Source organism: Haliotis rufescens, unplaced genomic scaffold, assembly GCF_023055435.1.
Source record: "Haliotis rufescens isolate VD_foot unplaced genomic scaffold, xgHalRufe1.0.p SCAF_23, whole genome shotgun sequence".
In the NCBI taxonomy this organism is placed as follows: domain Eukaryota; kingdom Metazoa; phylum Mollusca; class Gastropoda; order Lepetellida; family Haliotidae; genus Haliotis; species Haliotis rufescens.
The window spans coordinates 11,793,521-11,816,390 of NW_025963924.1; the positions used below are offsets into that span (position 1 = coordinate 11,793,521).

Consider the following 22,870-nt stretch of genomic DNA (forward strand, 5'->3'; position numbering starts at 1 on the left):
CATTTCAGTGTTCGAATAAATATAAAGCGGACAAAAACATTTCCACAATCCTTACAAAAGTCCTTTGTACGGTTTCGACTATATCATATAAATATAGAACGCTAACGACAGAATAAACGATAAATATTGATGAAACCAGGTGTTCGCGAAAATATTGGTAATTTTGGAAATAAAAACGACAAAACCCTTTCTGTAGCCACAAGAAATATCTGCTAAAAGCAGAGTCGACTGAACGATTCCGACTGTATCATGTGCATGTGTTTATGAATCACCATCAAAACATCCGAACAACAAATTACCGGTTTGATATGACTTTATTTGAACTAATTATCTGGTTATCACACTGGAGAAATGGTAAGAGCTGCCCCTAAGTGTTATGTAGAAGAGTAAAGACTTTGTGAAATGCTTGTTGAAGGAGTAAAGTCTACCTCTAAGCCTTATGTTGAAGAGTAGAAACTCCCCTTAATGTTTGTTGAAAGATTTAGGTCTACCGCTGACTGCTATGTTGAGGGGTTAAGACTTCCCGAAATGTTTGTTGAAGGAGTAAAGTCTACCTCTGAGAGCTATGTTCAAGGGGAAAGCTCTGCCCCCCAGTGTTGTGTTGAAGGGGTAAGGACTAGAACTAAGCGTTGTGTTGAATGAGAAAGCCCTTCCTCTAAGCACAGTGTTGAAGAGGTAAGATCTGCCACTCAGCGCTACTATATAAGGTTAAAATGTAGAACTAAGCGCTATGTTAAATGAGAAAGCTCTTCCTCTTAGCGCAATGCTGAAGGGGTAAACTCTACCCATAATTGCAATGTTGAAGGGTGAAGCTCTAACCTAAGCGCTATGTTGACGGAGGTTAGTTCTATCATTAAGTGCAATGTTGAAGCGGCAAGATCTAACCGTAAGCTCAATGTTGGAGGGGTAAGATCTACCCTGAAGAATTGTTTGAAGGATAAAGTTTTAAAACAAGCGTTATGTTGAAGGAGTAATTTCAACCAAAAGCATTTTGCATTTTTGTTTGTTGTTTAACGCTGCATTCTGTAACTCTATGACGTCGGCATGTAAATAAGCAAATCCGGTCCAGACATATCAGTGATTCGAAAGAATAGGAAAATAATAAAATATGCAGTGGAGGAGACCAAATGACAATTGCAAGATGCAACCAGTACATTTCACATGTGTTTACCGTGGACGAGGTATGGAGCATCAAGGTAAAAAGCATACGTCGGCCTACAACGAATGATGGAAAATACGTTTACTCATGTAATGGTGTCTTACTATTTTCAAATGAAAACAACCAATTGGCCGTCATAACTAGAAATGCAAAAGTATTTAATAAGGTGATATAATTCGTATAATATAATCATTTGGCAAGTCGTCATTATTTGCAATAGTCTAATGGTCAGCATCCGAAAACACCTTTTGATGTTTTCTCTGAAAACAGCCCGGTGGTGCAATCCTCTGGATGTCATGCTAAAATACGTTAAAAGATGGTTCTGGACTGCTAAGAGTCAGTATAATGTGTATGAGTTGAGTATCCATGTTAAACTGCGACGTGGAATAGCATTAAATTTGGACTGGTATAAGCAGCAAAACACACACGCACGCACGCACGCACGCACGCACGCACGCACGCACGCACACGCATTCTCACACGATGTCGTTAAATGTCTTTGTATCATGGACATCTTGTTCGATTCGATTGTTTTACTCCACATTCTGTCAGGTTCAATTGTTACGCTGAGGTACAATGGGGTTTACCGTCGCGTCCAAGATTATTGAACCTTTAAAGCGACGTGCATGCAAATGTGTGCGTGTGTGTGTGTGTGTGTGCGTGCGTGCGTGCGTGCGTGCGTGCGTGCGTGCGTGCGTGTGTGTGTGTGTATGTGTGCTTGTACTAGTCCTTGTTTTGGCCCCTTAATGTCGAGCGCCAGGCAGGGTAACAACAAGTACCATCTTTTAACGTTCTTTTGTATGATCACTAGACCACGGAGGCGGTCCAATTGTTATGGAAACATATGACATCATCCATGGTATCATGATGTCGTAACTTTCCAGAGTGACGTCATGTTTTTCACACAACTGACAATTTACGTAGATAGTGCGACGGAATCTTTTGATAGTCTTTCACGTTTTCGATTAGCATTATGAGTTTGCAGATGTGTGGCATTTGATCAGCATTTGATGCCCGAAAATCGAATTACTCAATGACACCCGCAAAACATTATGTTTTTCACCTACATTCCAATCTGTTGTTAGTTTGAACATATACGTTTGAAGCAAATCATGCTTCTCTGAATCCACAGAAAGCCACAGAAGACATCGTAGTTAATACTGAAGTGGTCTTAAAAAACACGTTGTCCATGTTATTAGACTGAGTGTGTGTCACACTGTCACTTGACTGTTGAAGGGGCATTGGATGTTATTTGCGTGTTGACGTCATAACACCCATCATGTTAAAGCTGATTACAACTGACAGTGGATTACGTTGTGTTGGCATCATGCAAAAATGACTGCTCTGGATCCAAACAATGCGTACCTTGCCCATACAAAACACTGTTAAATTACATCTACCAAATAATAACATTGTGCACATATCTATCATACGCCACATCAACACAATAAAGCGTGCTCAAATCGTTAATTCACTATTCCTGTGAAAGGATGTTTTTTGACAGCCATGGATAGTTTCGTTGCGATACGAAGGGGGTGGGAGAGATATATATAGAGGATGTTTGGCTTTTCTTGTCAAATAACACGTTTTCCTCTTCAAATGACCCCACAACACTCATATTTTCAGCCGCGAGTGAAAATGTTTATTTTTTTCAATTCACGCGATGAGATGAACATTCGATTTGATTAGAAAAGCAAAATGAAATAACGTGCTATTTCACCCCAGTGAAATACCGATGTCAAACTGTAATAGAGGATTCATCACTAGTAATATTAATAATATTGAAAAATCGTCTGAATCCTTGTTAATCTGTATTAATTTTGCAGAGCCTATATGAACTATATTAATCATTTCCACCTTAAAGCTCGTCCCACTTTGAAACGATGTATTATAGCATATTATAAACTTTAATAACGGCAATTAAAGCAACACCGATTTATTATGGTGTATCTCTTGACATCTGTGGTATCATTGACACCTTTGGTCATTTGTTCCAAACCGCGTAGCAGTACATTGTAGTCGGCTTTACGGTCACTTTTGATGAACATCCCGTGTCGGTGGAGCGGAACCGAATTTCGAAATACAATAAACTACGGTTATAACGAACATGCTTATAACGAACTGACGGATATAACGAACTTTCTTTTTTGGTCCCGACTATTTGCTGTAGTTATGCTGTATATGCTTATAACGAACTACTGTTATAACGAACTAAAATTAGTAGTCCCTTTGAGTTCGTTATAACCGTACTTTACTGTATTAGTCATTATGTTTTTGGCAGTTTCATAACGACCAAACACATTACTGAGGCTACTAGAGAATGGGATTATGTGATATTGCTTACTGTCGTCATTTCGCGATATGGGCATTCTGTGAAGGAACAAATCTACATGTTATATTACTGTGCGGCGTCAGGCAACAAACAAACTCACTTTCTATGCAAATTATGTGAGTGGCGGGTGTTACAGTTGGGCTGGACATGCTTACCCTGTTCGGGAACACCTGGTGTTATCACTGATTAGTAGTGATCCATTCATAACATTATCACCGCTATTTTGCCGTTTTCGCTCAATGGAATTTGTTTGGGGGTTGGAAGCAATGGGTTCCTGCGGTGCGCGGTTGACGGGAATGGAAGGCATGGGTTATTGTTGTGGTGTAGGGTTGACGGTGATAGAAGACATGGGTTATTGTGGTGGTGTAGGGCACAAGACCAAATAGCGTCCATTCCAATTTGGAATGATCGTTGGATTTCTTTGGAAAGATCGCTCATTCCAACATTTCCAAAGCTTGGAAAGATCGATCTTTCCAAAAAATCCAAAATTGGAATGGCAACATTTCCAAGCATATTTCCAAAATTGGAAATGTTTGGAATGGCTTGGAATGGTTTGGAATGGTTTGGAAATATGGTTAGAAGGAAAAAGTTAAAATATGTTTTATCAGTAATTTGGACAATAACAACAGTTATTTATTGAGTTTAAACTATATAATAATATATTTATCTCAAACATTCACTACTTGTCTGTGTAGCGAGGGGCTTTTACAGTCTCAGTCCCTAAGGTGGGAGAGAGACCCGCACTTGACTCGACAAGACCCTAATAGGTCTCAAGATTAAGTATTCGGCTGGATGGCAGCTGCCATTTAATGACAAAACAGACGGTCGTCTAGACGGCTCACATGTAAGTGCGCCGACATGTGCCTAAGATCATAGAATGGACAATCTTTAGTAACATCTAATTGATTGTTGTCTCAGGCCAGAGCTGTGAATAATTCTGTTCATTGAACAATTGGAATTCAGGAAGTTATCAATAATTGTTTTATTTAACATGTTTACGACATAATATTATGACATCAGGACGTACTACAGACAGAACCATATATTTTAAAATCAGTTTGCAATCAGTTTAAACTCTTTAACCGCGGGAAACGAACACTGAATTATTTATGAATGCTTCAATAGAATACAAAACATGTTTTTGTTATCCTTATTACAAACAAAAAATAATAATTCCAAACCGACAGATTTCAGATAACCTGAAATTACGCTTCGTGAACAAGTCGGGCGTCCTTATAGACGTGTATTTATGTCATATAATGAGAGACTATGATTTCCAAGTCCCGATTATCATGTCAATGATATATCAGTTTTACCACATGTGCACAGACCGCCTATACTTTTGCATAACTATTCTCAACTGAAAGTCCTATCCTCTTATCAAATATTCTGTGAGAGTAATCATCATTAATATAAGAAAACTCATTCTCATCAAAGAATACAGAACAAATGACTCAGATGCATACATTTATTACCATGCTTCATTCATCACGAAGCAGATTTACATAATTTGTGAACAGCCCTTGAACTGTGATTATGAATTTTACCATTGTCCATATTAACATAATAATATATACATATATACAAAACAGGTCAAGTTTGGAATTTTGAAATATGCCATAAAAGGTAGAAGGAGGGGGGGGGGGGGGGGGGGGGATTCCGTCAAACAACTGTCAAACCATTTATTGCCATGTACGTACTTGCACACAGGGAAGTCAGCGCTGTCTGGGGCTCCAGGTAAATAAACATCGTGGTTTTATGACGGGAGATCAGACGAACCGTGAACCAGAGGCATGCGACGTAATTACACCAGGGTATTGTCTCTTGAACTGGCTAATTGACTTCATATAATTGGTAAATATATTCGTTTTGACGACCGTGATTCATGCGCATCCCGGCTCATTAAGTGGGCTCCAGGCCATAAAAACAAAACCACAAAAAACGCCCCAAACTAATACAACAGATAAAAGCGCCAACAATCTACGTAAACTAGGTAAAGACATAGAAATAGTTTGGATCCCTGCCCACGTTGGGGTGTTTGGCAACGAACATGTAGACAAAGCAGCCAAATCAGCACTAAAATTAGAAGAAGTAAGCATCCCAAGCATCAACCTACCAAAATAAAAAAAAAGAAGTTAAAAGTATCTCAAAGGAGAATAGCGGCAAAATAACAATCAGAAATATGATTGCAAACTAAAACGCCACTCAAAAAAACATATCCATCATAAAACCAAAAACATTGACAGAGTAATAACCAAACTACAAACAGGCCACACTAAGTTAAGCTCTCACCTACACCTAATTAAAAAAACCACCAAACCGGTAAATACCCCCACTGCAACTTAAAAAGAAACGCCCGAACACGTATTATTCCCGTGTGACATTTACATTTAGAGCGCCCTATTCAATACTTTATGGAACACATTACCAGCAACACAGACCAAACAACACTCCAATCCTCACTAAATTGCAACAATCACATGACTGTACTGAACCCCCTACATGACTTTAAACCTTTGAAGCACTAAGCATATATCTAATCAAACCAGGCCTACTTGGCCGCATTTAAAAAAAAGGACAAAAAACAAGCTGCCAATAAACCCTAAAATTCCTAACCTATAAAAACACCCCTTTTAGTAAGTAAGTAAGCATGTTCTGATGAGGATATGAATGATGATGATTCTAAACTACTCCATGGTATGTCAGTGCTGAGCTGACCCAGCTGTCTTCTTTCTGCAACCAGGCAGGAGGTGGTGCAAATGACGAGACACCTGTAATTCGTCTCGTCCGTGGTACGATGGACGCTGCTGTCTTGGTTGTTTTACTAAATGTCTCGTCGGCCACGTTTTTAGCGGCCCTCATTTCATGACTCTCCCAGTCCCTCCTTCTCACATTGAAGACCCGGTTGCCATCCTCGTCGACCGAACTCTCTTCTGACGACATGAGCTGCGTTTTTTTCATTACTCGAATGTACTTGGTCCTTGTGTGATGAGGTAGTTCGGATTTTTCAATGCCAGTTACACGGTTTCTGCTTTTCTGAAAGCAAATCCGTTCACTTTATAACACCCACCTTTCTTAAACACGAAATAAAACGAAGACAAAACAGAAATGTGCCCATTACTTCAGTAGAATAGTTTGTCCTGAGCATGTTGTGTTTAGAGTCACTATAAATCGAAATTCTGTAAATGGGAAGAAATATATATCTAAATCTATAAAAAGAAGTCTACAGATAATCTTCAAGTTTCAGTAACATTAACTTACAACTCATAGTACATATTATTTGCAGTTGAACTCCTAAAGTAAAACTCACTGCGTACAAGCAGGAGTTATTTAAGACGTTTTAATGCAGGAATAACAAACATGAAACATTTTATTCTCATTTCAGAGAAGCAATTGCAGCAACTATAGTTATACGCATCGTTACATTCCTAACTATCTATCTGGTACTTGGTGTGAATATTAGTCACTCCCCACAGAGTATGAAACATGAAACATTTCGTAGTATAGATAAATATACTACCAAAAGACATGTTACAACAATGATCTGAAGGTATGATTGGATTTATATACGTTTTAAAATGACACGACATTTCTAACAACATTGGAACATATCGCAAGTAAGGGAGATATGTCAGTTACGATTCCGATATTCTGGTTTTGTTTATCAGAACAATTTAAGAAAAATCTCTGTGGAATGGCTGGGCAGCTGAGTGGTGATCTGCTCGAGGCTAATTTGTGTCGATTTAACATGTTTGACAACGAAAGTCCGGATCGATAGTAATGTAACTCATCAATATAGAATATTTGGTAACGGAAAGAATTGGATAGTACATAGTACATTTAGATAAGAACGTAGTGAAATAAATGGCTACAAATTTGATAGATTTGCTCCTCATAATTTATCTTCTAGTTGTGGTTACTTTTATCAGGGTAATGTTCATTATCTGTTTCAGTACCCAAGGTACAGTCCTCTGAGATGCAATAGTAAATTATGTGGAAGGAATTTGTCTGGAGGGAACTTCATATAGGCATTGTCTGTTGGCCTTCTTTATTTGAGATAAACCATTCTTTAAATCATTAAAAACAAATGCTTCCTAATTTATCATATTCTGAGAGTTTCTGTAATTGTATTTGTGGCATATCTACCTCTAACCAATTTTCTATGTGCATATACATGCGGCCGCGGGTGACAGATTTATTAGGGTCATTGGGTGACGCTCAGGGTTTCTATAAAGGTAGAAAGATGGCGTTATGTACCTTTTTATGGCGGAAAGTGTTATTTGTGTAACATTAGTTATTTAGGAAATGATTTCAACTATTTGAATATATTGACAACACATTTACATTGAGGGTGCAATGTAAATTCGTCAAGTTACATTTAAAAGAAACTATTAATTTCTTGCAACGACAATAATAACTACCAAGAAATGGTAAGATTTAAACCTTACCTAACAACGTTTATACAATTCAATATTACTGAGACCGGGCAAAACCCTGCTGTTAAAAGAGAAATTCATACGCATATAATAGCAAGCCAATGATTTTTTAAATTTTGTTGCTAAATCGTATTGCTCAACACAAAATAGTATTGAGGACAACAGGCAACCTTGCCTTACTAGGCTTGGTAATGGAAACATATCCGTCGGATGGGCATTAATGGATACACATGACCTATTATTTCATATATTGACAACTGCTCAAAAATCCGTTTCAGTAATACCTAATTTTAACAACAGAACAGTCACGGCTTACTTTATAAAATGTTTCGAGGCGTGATGTTGACAAACAAAAAGTAGTACGCCTCATAATATCCTTTGATCAATGACCGCTTAAAATGTATGCAGGTTCAGTCGTTTTACTCTTCTGTATATGAATTGATTCAAGCCAGGTAAATAGGAAATTCAATAAGTCAGAGCAAAGTTATACATGGAATATCAAAGATATCCCGAGGTGATTAGCGACACACCTCTTAATAAGTATTATGATGAGTTTATTTCACAGGTTAAAATACTGTGAAAGACTTAAAAAACGATATTATATATATTGACTGGATTCTATTATCTACTAATGTGCAAAACCACAAGCCCTAACCACTGACGTCAGTACCGGCAAAGCACTCGGGAGCATCGCTTGGAATCTTCTTCTTCTTATTATTTTCTAAACACGTTGTATGATGATATTGCATTTACATGAATTCATTTGCCAATGTCCTAGTTGACTCTCCGATGCATATGTGCATCAATGGACGCCCAAAATATTATTTCGAAGCTGTTATGCGAATACATGGAAGAATACCGGCAGAGATGTGCCCCACTTTTACTCTTATGTAGAAGACGAGCGAGTGGTAGCTAGACTGGCAAAAAGCTCTTGTAAAATATATACTTTCATATTAAAGGTTAAAAAAAAATCTCTTTCGCGCCTGTGGTTTATTACACCTCCACAAATGTTTTCTGAACAGTGATTGAAATTATAAACAAGTTACACAAGTCGTGTGTGTTGTCCCAGTCATTAGAAGACTGACTAAAATAGCTGAGCTACGCGTGTGTCGACTCTGGCGTTAACTAACAAGACAGAGACTGGGGGATAATAGAAATAGTCTGTCACGTAACACATTGAATATATACAGGTGTCGGGTGATGGTCGTGCCACTGTTCATAACAACATTTTCTCAGCACTAATTACAATGATATAATGACAAAGCAATATATTGACATGTTACAAAGGTGGGCATTATAGACAAGCTAATCAATGCTAGTCAAGTGATCACGGTTTGTTAACTCACGTTGATTGGACAGTCTAGACAACACATGACGGCCTTTCCGTCTTAGAATTGTAGTGTATACTTGTAAAATTACCTGGGGCACTATGTATATATATACACTCATAATATAAACTACAGAAAATTACCCGGGGTGTAAACTATATAAGGGTAAATAGGTAAATATTAAAAGCAGGCAATTTACCAATTTTTATACACCCCGTTTGTCCTAATAAAATTCTCTATTCTAATCTATCCTGCTGTTAATTCTGCAAAAAACATATGTATTCCAAATTCCACCTCTCCCTATAACCTTACTCCACTGGGCACCTTTTAATTATATATTAATAAGGCGCCACTCACCTCATTCTAAATTTCTCTTTTTTTTAACTCGGCGGCCATGGCCAACAGGCCTATATAAAGTCACACCTCAAACACTTCCAACAATTGGCCTTACTTTGCCCAAGTTAAGCTTCACTCAAAATTCATCTTCAATAATCCAAATTTTATATCCTAAGGGGGTATTTAATCCCTCCAGCAACACAAATCTTTCAACTTACCGTCAGTTTCCTTGAATTCTTTCTGGACGCGTCCGTGTGTTCTTTCTCTTTTCCGTTACGTGTTCGGGATAGCTTCTCTTTCTTCGTTAACATGATCCTGGTCATACCATCTGGAACATAATGTTTCTTTCCTTATTTGGATGTGAACTGCAACATACCGGTCTTTTTTCCATATCTTTAAATAGTGTACAGCAAGTCTTTAACCATTAGTTTACCTGTGAATGCTGCATATAATTCTTTCCTGACAGACTAATGGGAATGTTACGCATCATAGATAAGTCATTTCAAAACACTGAAAAAAGGTTTAAATCTTTCCACTAGTAGGCATGTGTACCTTTGCATTGACTTATGGAATTGAAATGTTTTAAAAATGTACATGACGGACACATGCATTTGAAATACACTTAAATGATAAAAATACCTTTAAATTCCTGTTTTGTCATGCTTGGAGCTATCACCTTAGAAAAGTCCCAGATGTATTTGACAACTTGTCGATTCTGTGCGGACTCCAACCTGCAACAAATGTTTTACTTTTATTATATGACCAGAAATATACATATGCCAATAACTATTACATATCATCTTCTTTAACGACTTCAGCATGAACTTATTAACTTATTTTGAAGTAACTAAAAGAAGCAAGATTATTAGGTATAATTTCACTGCATAATTAAGACATATTCGTTTAGATTTGAGATATATTGGTGGTACAGTTTTCTGGTACAAAAATAACAAAAAGATATATATTTATGTGACTGTCTCATATAATTTCCCATTACAAAGATTCCTAAGACTTTATTTATGACTATTTTCTACTGAAACGGGATTCATGGAAGAGAAGTAATCGTGGTGGTATTAAGAAAATATTATTTTTGCCAAAATTGCGTAACAGTCTTTTTCGGATGTACCTCCAATTTTATCAGAAAAACTTGAGGCACACAAAACTTTGCGACTCGTTCATTGATTATGGAGGTAAAATGAACACTAAAAATGCGATAAGATTTTAAAACAAGCCTATCTATTCATCTGAATAAAAAGTACTGTAATAAAAGTATAAGTGAAACAAAGATAAATTACATATGACTTTTGATAGTTTTGATTAACTTTTATCAGCGACAAACCTATAAGGGTTTAAAAAGAGATAAATAATTATATAGGTTACATACTCGGTCTCACAGACGCAAAGATACACATATCAACAGAAATAGTGCTTACAATGCCACAGCGTTTTCCTGGTGTAAGTCGACTCCAAACAAATGGTTGTCAAGTATGGTAAAAATGATATTTTCGAATTATTTAAATGATTGTAACAGAATGAACATATCGTCCTTTCCAAAATGATCACTGCACACTACGATACTTACGTGAACATAGGCTCCATAGTCCACCCTTTCTCAGTTTCAGCATGGTCGATCGCTGCCTTCAATGCTGCCTAAGGAAGAAAATTGATAAAATATAGTTAACAGACAATAGAAAGAATCAATATTGGTGATTTTATCTGTGAGATAAATCTATCGAAACTTGATATTGTCTTATGAGAAACGCATCGATTACTGTAAATCGTGAAATTAATGCGATTGCTGAACCCAAGCTATTTAAAATAGATACACCTGGCCATTTAAAAAAAATTAAAAAATTACAATAAAATACAGTTGCATCCCACATCCACCTCTGTGGACACACCACAACATACCTACCTCACTCAGATACCTCCATGCACAAATTTACGTAACGTTCACACACATACACTCAAGACATAATTACTTTCATACTTGCATACCGGGGTACATACGAAACTCATACGCATTTACCATTCTGGACACAAACACAACGTTCACGCATACAAACACTTTCTCATCCAAACACACTCATCCAACATACAAAAACACTCTATGCTCCATGTCTACAATATACCGTACCACAACAGTAACAGGTCCATGCGTTGGTTTACAACTTGATTGTTTACAACTTGATTGTAAACAAAGTGGTGTTTTATCATTACACTAGTGCAATCTCCCCCATGCCAAATATTATTTTAGATAAAGAAAGTGAATGCTTTCAAGCCGAAAGTATCTGAATTGAACCTTAATCCGCTTATTAGTGCCGAGTACATCGGGAAAACAATCGTTATGGTGTTTTTCTTCCCAATAACAACACATAGTTTATGTTGATTGCCCTCGTTTAACGAGCTGTATAATCTCGGTCGCTAAACACGGTTTTCCACATATCCGCCGTTTTGATGTTTTGCTGGGATCTTACCCTTATGTTTGTACTGACTTTGCTGGATTTGGTCGAAGTTTGTGTTGGTTCCTGGACCCTGTTGTCCAAACGTGTAACTTTTGCAGTTAGGGCGGTAACCTGGAAATACAAATATAGTGAAAATTGACGGTGAAACGTATCATGGTATGCCCTACTAGTTCACTTACTGTTATATCGCATGATCCAACACTGGCTGGATGCAATTTTTAAAATCAATGTTTCCTTGTAATGACACGTAAATATATATTTAACTATAATTTTCCCCTTGAAACACGATAAATCATATCGAGAATGCATTTTAAACTGAATACAGTGTTGACTATCATCACTTACCTGTGTATTCTTTTCAGTAAGTTTGCTCTTGAGGTCTCTAACCTCGCTGTTTAAGTTTCCAATTTCCTTTTTAAGGTCGCCGACTTCGCCCTTCAAATCTGTAATGGCCCTGTGAAGTCGTCCTTCCATGACCCTCATGAGTTGGAGAAATTCCGCATAGGGGATTGACTTTCCTGTAATTAAGAGAAACATTAAATACTTACATAGCACCTGGATGACCGTTTTACGTTCTGGGAAAAATTCAAGTGCAACCTTCTCCAAAATATGCACTCAAATATCAAATTCAAAATATATTCGAGCCAAACAGAACTACCCCTCCTTGATATTCTTATTAAAAAGAGTAAGCTAATTTTGCCATCAACTGCAATCTGAAGTGTTATAAGCACTAGGTTGCAGTCATTTGAAATCCCGCTGGAATATAAGACAAGCCTCAGCGGCAAACATAAAAAGGATAGTTACATTAAATGATCTTGTTGCTGGTCGAATGTAATTGGTGTTGACGAATGAGTGTTTGAATATCATTAGCTAGGGCATTTTAATGTCGATTAAGCAATCCTTATCAATAATGGAGATGTTCCTCCTGTGTCATTCCGCGTATCTTGTGGCAGCTAAAGATGTGCCAAAATCATATAAATGTATGATTATTCATACAATGCGAAAAATCATTTCATACGTTGTGTGACATACCTTGTCTCATACGAGGAGTCTCAGCTTGAATTGCAGCTTGTTTCTCTGAAACATTAATTTGTTTATCAGATGCCGTATGAGTGCTATTTTCTAAGCAAATTGCAGACACATCGATGCACTACATACCATTGATCGCCGATGGATACGGATTTCATTTATCTTTATGAATATCCATTTAGATGTTGAAAATAACTGCGTGTCTAAGCATACCTACGATAATCTCTGATTGAAATGAAAGCAAATTACATGTTAAACTACACGAATGTGACAAGAAAATTCATGAACCTGCTCATAGAATTGTGTTTGATGAAAATACATACTACAGCTTGAGGCTCTTCTCAGTAAGTCCTGACCGTCATCTTCGCCATCTGCATAGAAAAGTACAATTTAAGACATGGGCTTGGGTTGATGAAAATATATGAATCAGTTATCTTGAACGTGCTTTATTGCTCGAACATAATAGTTTTTAGACTGCATACATTTGCAAAGTTTATATACATTTTGCCATGCACAATAATTTACAGTTCGTGTTTTTCTTTGATGATTGAGCCCTGGACATTTAAAAAGGTAAAGAAATTCATCTGCGACTGCAGGCGAGTCACAAACGTTATACTTTTTTTGCTTCACGTGGACTGCTAAAGCTAACGGTCAGTCCTACTTGTCGTAATTACAGACAGATATTTTATTACAGTCTCACCTCATATTTACAATATAAAATCTATTTAAAACAATTATGTATGAACAACCCATTACAGGTTATGAGAGACACTTTCTGCAATCACAGACACATTTCAACAGTTCAACCTGGCCACTAATTAGGAACCATTATTGTAAAGTTCGGTAAGAAATACCTGAAAAGTCGTAAACTCTTGTCATAGGTGTAGATGAGGCAACTGGACCGCTTCCTAATCTATTCTTTTTTCCATTTTCTTCCCTTTGTCTCAAGATTTTGTTCTTGCGCTTGACTGGACTCTACGATGAGACCAAATACAAAATTAAAATGTTTCCACAATATGGTTATGAGGTAAAACTTGAATTCGTCAAACACTTGTTTTCGACACTAGCAGCAGATGATGTAAACGGGTGATATAAGTGTTAACACATTTAGTAAAACAATCCCTGACAATATGAATATTACATATATAACTGACAGATGTATAACAGATAGTGCACAATGTTCAAGTTTATAATATATTACAACACCGATTTCATTAACATTACTGAAATCAGACCACTTTGACAATGAAATCGTTAATTGATTCAAGAAAGGTATAGACTGGCAGAAACTGAAGCAAAGCGATAGTGGCATGTAGAGCTATATCTCGTCAGGCCAATGAGGCCGCGTGATCTAAGGAGCGTGAACAACATGGATGCCGCGTTTCGGCCGTACCGAACAGTCAAGCTGCGATCTCGGAGCTGCTCGTCCGATTGAAACCAATTGCAAGCGGAGACAAAATTATCTCCCTTACCCAAACATGATCGTTGCTCAAATCTATCTTGAGTAAATCATGAAATTAATGCGAGCATGACATGTATGCGAAAAATGCGACCGTCATTCCCTCTGATTATTTTTTTATGTTTCATTTCATCATGATAAAACAGTTAGTCACTTATAAGGTTACCAGGTTGAACATAAAAACGATCGTTAACAAAAACGACCAAATTTATTCTCTCATCACTCAGCCTAACAGTGATATAGCTGCACATAAAACGTTCAAGTGCGCGAAAGTATTACACATGGTGGGTGGAGGACCAGGGGCACTTTGAGTTTGACAGGTGCCATCAACTGGTCAAGTAACATCACGGTTTGTATATTCACGTTGATTGGACAGTCTAGGCTGGCGCCAACTAATCATGACGGCGTCTTCAGAACAGAACAGGACTTTATTTATTTAGTCTTCAGATCACTTGTTGTTACTTGAATAAAACTGATATGCATACAGATTTTATTGTTTATGATTTTTTTCCCATGACTTTTTTTCCTAACCTACTCTATGATTTTTTTCAATATTTTTGTCTCGTTCACCTTGGCGATATTCCTTTTGGGTCAACACTATGATGATACAATTCAGTTCATACAGACACACATTCAGTCTACTAATAAAACATTCATGTTACTCTATTACAAGAGATCAGCGTATAGTTTCCTGGGACATGAAGAAACCGAAATAAATGATACAACATTACTTAATTGTCTCACTGTATTTCCTTTTTACATTAATGTTATTCATTTACATTAGAATATAGTTACTGCGTACATTATTGTAAGAGGAAAGATGTTAGACTTAGTATAGATATTTAGTTTTCGGTTCACCTTTTCCCTATTCTGTATCGTTATATTATTTCCGAATGAAATATTGTTTAAATCAAAAATTGTTAACTTCCCCGGATAATCAGTGAATAATCTATTCACTATTTCAATTAATACCTGGTAATTGGTGGCAAATTCCGACGATGTGTCACTCTTGTCCTCCTCGTCGATCTGGTATTCGGATCCTTAAATTGAACATGATAAATATGTTGTAAGTATATAATGCATTGCTTACCTTGAATCTAAAATGCGAATCAGTATTTTGCGATTGACTAGCATGTGTTTCAAACAATATGTAAGTGAAATGGGATTGCTTGGTTTTAGCGTGTTTGTAGGGATATGGTCACACATCTGAATACTTAGTTTGGTAGTTTGGGTAAGAAGCATAGTTAAGCCTTTGTCCTATCGAATGATGATAACTGTTCGGTTTTCTTATAACATAAAACGCAGGTAGAATAATTACAATTGAAGAGATATTGATTATAAATTCAGAGGAAAACATGTAGTTTGCATGGTGGAACTAGATTTAGTCAGAACAATCTACTCAAAATGCCAGCCAAATAGAGGAATGATGTTAATAAACTCTATTTCAAGAGCCTGAATTCATATTAATATAAATAATTCATATATCAATTATTTGTCTTAAGTTATTAAGAAAATATCCAAATGACAAATAACCCAAAATATTGTAGTAGGTGACTGTAGTAATTAATAATTACGTTTACGATTTGAGAGAAATAAACATACACGCCGTGGTTCCCGTGCACAAATGCCGATGTCATAGAGAATTGGCTAAGTTTCATTGCAAATAAATCGCACACGTATCACTACCCATCATAGAAAATAACAAACTCATGCGGCAGTAACGCGTGTTACCTATGCATATTGTCAAATCAGTGTGAAAGCGGCAGACAGTCAAATTAAGCGGCGCCATACTGTCTATGGTTATTCTCAATGTTTATCAATAAACATGTGGTAATGTCCTCTTTAAATTGGCGTTGAGTCATCGTTAGTCAAGCCTTGACAAGACATTTACAGTGATAACAGGTGTCAATCATTCCGCTAGACATTCCAAGGCGGCAATTATCTTTGATCTTGAACTAGGGCCCGGTATGTGCGACATGTTATTGACAATCTATACTTTTTTGTGGTTTCTGCCAAACCGTCATTGGGCATATACTATTCCAAATTAAAAAGGCTGTTTTTGATATTTTTACCAACGTTTTATAGTGCCATTTGTCAAACATGTGAACTGAGAACTGAGCCGCGCAAACAATCTCATCAAGTGTATAATATGTCCATGTTAAAAAGGGGATTCAAACTGTAGTTACAAATTGTTTAAACGAAATAACACATATGCAGCTTCTTAATAAAAGATAGTTAGAGTTTCCGTGGCACTGCATGTTTGCAGAATAAATTACTTTTCATAGGCGATACAAAATCAAAATCTTCAGTTTTATTGTGACACTGCTTGTAGATATCACAAATAATCTTTGTTTATCAACATTGTTGTATTGGAGGTTTTTTAATAGTCGTATACCCGGGTGTCGCATTGTGCAGTTTTAGCAATGTACGGGGATCAAAAATCTAATAGATAACAACTAACGTTATACTATGTACATGCATACGGTAAAGCGATACGTTATTTTAGAAAATATTTTAGAAATAATTGTCTTCTGTGTCAAAGGTTCTCACTATAACACTGCAGTTCACAACGAAGTGTGCTTTCTGCGACAGAGATAATAAAAGATGGTAGATGTAAATTGTTAGGTCCGTTCACAACTCTATATCGAACGTCTTATGTTAATAGAGTAGTCATTACATTTCTATATTCATGTATATGGCACTAAACGATTCCTTTACAATGTATGTATATTTGTCAGATATGAGCAATATCTCAGAAAGGGAAAACATTTCATAATCTTATGTGTGATGTTTTGCATAATATAATAATATCGAACGATAATGTATCTCCTCTATATGGTGATTTACACAGAAATAAACCGATGTCTTTACATAAATAAATATGTAGATATTTGGTCTTACCTGAGCTTTCTCCTGACTCTGACCAAATTCCATGCAGTGATGCCTCTTCCATTGCAAAAAGTCGATCCAAGATAATGAACAGCCTTTTTTCAACGCGTTTGAAACGTAACTGGCCATCAGACGTATAAGTATATATGCATTTTGGATTTTTTAAACGGAAGTGAGAATTTGTATAATGTGGACGTCTCTGCCCAATACTAAAATGTTTTCACAATTCAGTTGAACGTTGAGTCGCAACGCACAGTTCATAAACGGCACCTTTCTTCTCACGATAAGATAATCTTATTGAAGGATTAACATATTGGCGCACATGTTTGGATCAGTGATTGTGATTTAAACAAAGCAGATTCTTCTAAAAACATCATGGTTTGCCTAGGTCACAGCCAGCAAAAGCGTTTACAAAATATAATATATTAGTTCAAATATTACTAATGAGGCCCTCTATTGTAGAAACGATCTTTGTTCTACGACAATCGTCAGTCGGTATGGGAAAACAAAATATTTGTTTATTTATTCAAATTTCATAGGCAATGTCATATGATTATAGACAAGGAAGATAAGAAAATAAATATAAAGAGTAGCCACTTTACATTTCAGTTAAATTTGCTCATGATTTGGTCTTTTCGTGGTAAATAGTGCCAAAATATAATATGCAGCTACCAGTAATTGTATCTACAATGATATAACTCAATCTGTTTTTCTCATCATTATTGCAGTGAATTGTCGTATGAAAGGCGTATGGCCTTTCTGAATAAAAACTGTTAAATTTAAACCAGACAAAACAGGTGAAAACTAGAATCTTTGAAAAGAGAAACAAGGGTAGTATTTTGATAGGGGTTTCACTGAAAAAATTAAGTTCACAGCGAAGCATTCTTGCTTAGTCTGTTCCTACAAATAGAACAGAAGGCTATAAGGACCAACCGTATTCCGTTATATATGTTGCTTCTGTTTCATCGTTTCATACATTGTCCTTTCATCATGCCGGGTTACCATCTTTAGATACAAAAAAATCACCCCAAAAAGCTATTTTTATTCATTAAAAACAACAACAAGGAAAAGATTTATTAAAGGTAACAGTAAGTGTTATCTGAAATATTTATATTCTATTATCCCCTTTATTTGGAGTGGGAGTGTCACATCATCATTCAACATCGGCTTCACAAATGGGATGTGCCCGACGGGTACAAACACAAAACAAGATATGGTAAATAATCTAACTGAATATTATGTAAAAACTAGAGGTGAGTTTTAAGATAATAAGTTAAGGATTACTTCAGATACTAAAATGAGTTGTTTCTTTCGTTTATTTAACGTCTGCTTCACAGAAAGTGAATTTTATTTAAAAAAGGTAAGTAAAAACTAAATGAATAAAATATAATGTTGTTTGTATAAAAGCACTGAAAGATGGCGTCAGTTTGGAATGAAGACTATTGCACACCATGGAATTAACTTCTCGCGCGTAACATATCACGTGACTGCTCGCTATGTCACGTGGTAGGTCATTGGTGCTATATGACACGTTCTCCTCAGCGGCAGAGTATACCCTGATTGGTATGCTTCAACAATCATCACATTCCTGTGTTTGCCCAGCTGCCTGCTCAAGTTGCCATTCATCGTAGATTAAGAAACTGGTCAAGTTTCTGGAGAGGGCCGGATTAACAACTGAATAAGTAAGTAATCATTTTACTTCTCCCATGTAGATGTTATGTTGCGTAGAAGATATTGATTAATGAAAGCTGAAAACAATGTCTTGTTTGACGATATGATGTAGATTAGATGGCAATGCGTTACATGTAAACAGCTTTTCTTTGCGATTTTTCAAACAGATTTAGAAGTTGCTTTCATACCATACGAAACTACTGTCTAAGTTGTCGAAAGTGAATGTGAGTCGAGAGTATGTTAATTTCTGAAATGTCTCAGTACAACTCCGGCTATACCACTCCCAGATAAAATATTTAATTAGTTTAGTGTCCTTGATACCATTTCACGACTGCGAGGTAGGTTTTTCATAACGAGAATACGACATTGGGTATGTCCGTAGTTGACGAGAACGTCTTTTGAACTATGATATATTAAAAATATCATAGTCGTACATAGACGGCACAATTTCACCAATAGCGAGAACCAATAAAGACTTATGCGTAAAATGTTATGATAAGATACACGTGAGGGTAATCGGAATTCAAAAGATGAATATGTTGACAATCTTCAGATAACCGTCACTTTAGAAAGTGTGAAATTCAAATATCATTCTTCCATAATGAAAGCTATCACTCTAGAAAGAGATAAAACTGCCAACCATTAATTGCCGACCTGAGCATTATGCCAAATCTTTTCTTCTTGATACAGGGAAATTATAAAACTGTAACTAACTCGCAACCAGTTATTGTAGATCTTAACTTTACTGTAATTTCCATGCACTAAAACAGAATTGGATCCGTTGTGTTCATCAAGCATTCAGATATAAATCTTATACATGACCAGTTACATAACTAAACCCGAGTCTGAGGCGAGCATGCACTAGAGAAATATTGAACTGTAGAATGGGGTATTGATTATATTTCGAAAACTTACCGTTTTAATGTCTGTTAATTCGTTTAGGGTTCTGTTAGATAATAGAGTGACGCCTCTTGACTCGTTTTTAGTTATCTTACTACAAATAAATGTGAACGGTTCATATATGAATACAGTGTCAATATACTTCTTGTTCCAATAAGAGTGATGTTGGAAACACTATATACGACTCACTATGACAAATCCAATGACTATTTATCTATAAGTATTCTGGCAACTTCAACAATAGATCGTGTTATTTTGGAAACAAAAATACTTTGTTTTTAATTGAGAGAATATATAATTATGTGAACATAGTGAGAATTGCGTATGAACTCTTTGCTTTCAACGATGATAATATGAAAGGGGTGGGATTTTGTACAAGAACGCCACGAAACAAACGACAGTTGAAAGCAACAAACGCAGCATTAAAAACCTTTCATACTAGATTTATATGTGAAATTAAGCATTATTTCGCGGTCCATAACCAATTTAATTGCATTTCACACCGAAATATTAATTATTCATTATTTGTTAAGTCCACTTAGATTTGATGGTATAAATGTTCGAAGTATTTTACCGACTGATGTTATATTGATACTTTCGTACGAGACAACTTACACTCCTTTGATACCTCTGATTCAGTTTGACTGACCACATCAGAATCCAGAACAGGCTAACATCATGGTAGAACCAATATGATTAACCTAAAAGTGTATGGATTCACGTTTTTATTGTTATCGTATAAGGACGTGACGAAGCTATGGCTTGAGCATTACATCAATTTTTATTTAATGAATTATTGCTTTTTGAAAGGCTGTATAAGTTTATCATTATATAACTGGCACAGAAACTCGATCTCTGTAAACACTATCACCATGAATACGTATTTGGTCGCAAGTGTTTATTGTATGGAATGACATTAAGATGTGGCATGTGACTTTACTGCATTTAAACCAAACCTTTCGTCCAGTTCTTCGTCAGTAAATTGTACCTGCATATTCTGCTATAGAAATAGTAAACCATAGAAATAGTGCTTACTAGTTTTTAACATGTATATTTAAGACAGTGGCATCCTTACACTGCAAACACGAAAACGTCGGTTTTTTCCGTATATGGTCATTGGACGGAAAAACGACGTTATTTGGACGTTTTCAAACCATCGTTTTTCCGTCCAAATAACGTCGTTATTTGACATCGGAATTTACTGGGAGAGAACGATAGCGTTAAGCTCCTCCCTTTCTTGATTGACATTGTCAATCAAGCAACAGCGTCTACCGGTATTTCTACTTCTCAGATTTCATTGGTCAGTCTCCGCGTGTTAGATTACAGGCCCGCGTTTGACGCTGCACTCGAAGCGCTTAGCGGAAGTACTGAAATCAATCGTTCTGCGCATGCGGATTACTTAATGCCTTGACCAAATTTTCCGTTCTGTGCATGCGCGACTTCGCGTATTGTTTCCTAGATTTAATGTCACCACTATTTGACAATGGTTCATAAACTCAGTCACGTGAAGGTTCGGAATCGTAACGAGTAACTCCATTTAAATTAAAGAGGAGCCCCAGTGATATGGGAGATTCCAAGATGAAACTATTCTATGGCTATCTAGGCTGCCGCCCAAACCGATCTAAACGGGACCCGATAGCTTATTGTATGCTATATAGTCATATGGAAGTGGACAAGAACTATACATTTTATTCCGGCCGATTGTTCTTGCATTTACTTATAAGTCAGGAAAATGGACTTAAAAGGGGAGTTGTTGAATGTAATTATTTTAATTATTAAATGTTGCCTATACACTAATCTGGACGAACTTCTCATTGTTCTGTTTATGTCATCCTATATACTATTAGTATGTTACCGTTCTAAAGTCAACCTCTCACATAACATTATATTGTTCACAGTATCAAAGTTTAATCAACAATATCAAGAGCAGCGATTTAAACCACTGAAACACCCAAACACAAGGCTGTTATCAAGCGCTAGTGCAGACGTGATGCATCAGAAAAACTGTATCGTAATGTCTTCAGAAATTCAATTATACTACGAGATAACTACGGCTAACGCTGACTCACCGTCGGAACAAAGACAATATCGCTAATACAGATACATATATAACGTATTTGAATGTTAATACTAAAGAAAAACAATCATTATTTTTGCAGTGACGATATAACACGTATACACGTTTATTGTTAACTTTCATCAGTTTTGCTCTTCATTTTAATAACTTTGTTTTCACATATATATGTAGCAATACCCGACAAGCATGTCATACATAATTATGGGGCAGTTTTCAATCTTGTACTGACTTACTCTGGTGTTAATGAGCGCAGTTTATTGGCTTGTGTGTAAAACCCCGTTTTTCTGGTAATCCTATTATTACTTAGTTTATTTCTATCTAATGACACCCTGTTCTCTGGATCATGGCTCCGTGACTATCCATAACAATTAAGATGAACATTCAGTTCAAGTAAATGAATGAGTTTGTTTTGACGCTACAGTCAGTCAAAAAACCAATGCTGTGAGGTTTGATAACACTTCTACCAGGTCGAACATCGTGGATCCTCATTTTCGGCCTAAAGAGAATCATAGTTCATATGCTAATCCATCTGCGAATACCCCCCCACTCAAGATGACCTTACTTGTTGCTAAATCTATCATCTATCCCCCCAATATCACCCCCCACGCCCCCGCCCCCACCCCCCACACGCACGCACGCACGTCCACACGCACGCACACACGCACGCACGCACGCACGCACGCACGCACACACACACACACACACAAACAACTGACCTAAATAACCTGGATAGGAAATACTGCTGATAGCCTCTGGTCAACTCAGCCGCGCCACCGCAGAATGTTCGTC

The 22,870-nt window shown here is 36.6% G+C and overlaps 1 protein-coding gene across 1 annotated transcript; it reads right to left on the bottom strand.

The window, feature by feature from the left end:
* Positions 1-5,644: 5,644 nt before the first annotated feature.
* Positions 5,645-19,806, bottom strand: LOC125383488. The gene is made up of 10 exons (XM_048401787.1): positions 15,517-19,806; positions 13,940-14,060; positions 13,409-13,456; positions 13,089-13,133; positions 12,402-12,574; positions 12,069-12,167; positions 11,174-11,241; positions 10,231-10,322; positions 9,810-9,919; positions 5,645-6,527 (listed from the first exon to the last, which is right to left on the bottom strand). Exons 2-10 carry the CDS (start codon positions 13,962-13,964, stop codon positions 6,174-6,176), a joined length of 1,014 nt encoding a protein of 337 aa, XP_048257744.1. The 5' UTR covers positions 13,965-14,060; positions 15,517-19,806; the 3' UTR covers positions 5,645-6,173.
* Between the last annotated feature and the right edge of the window lie 3,064 nt (positions 19,807-22,870).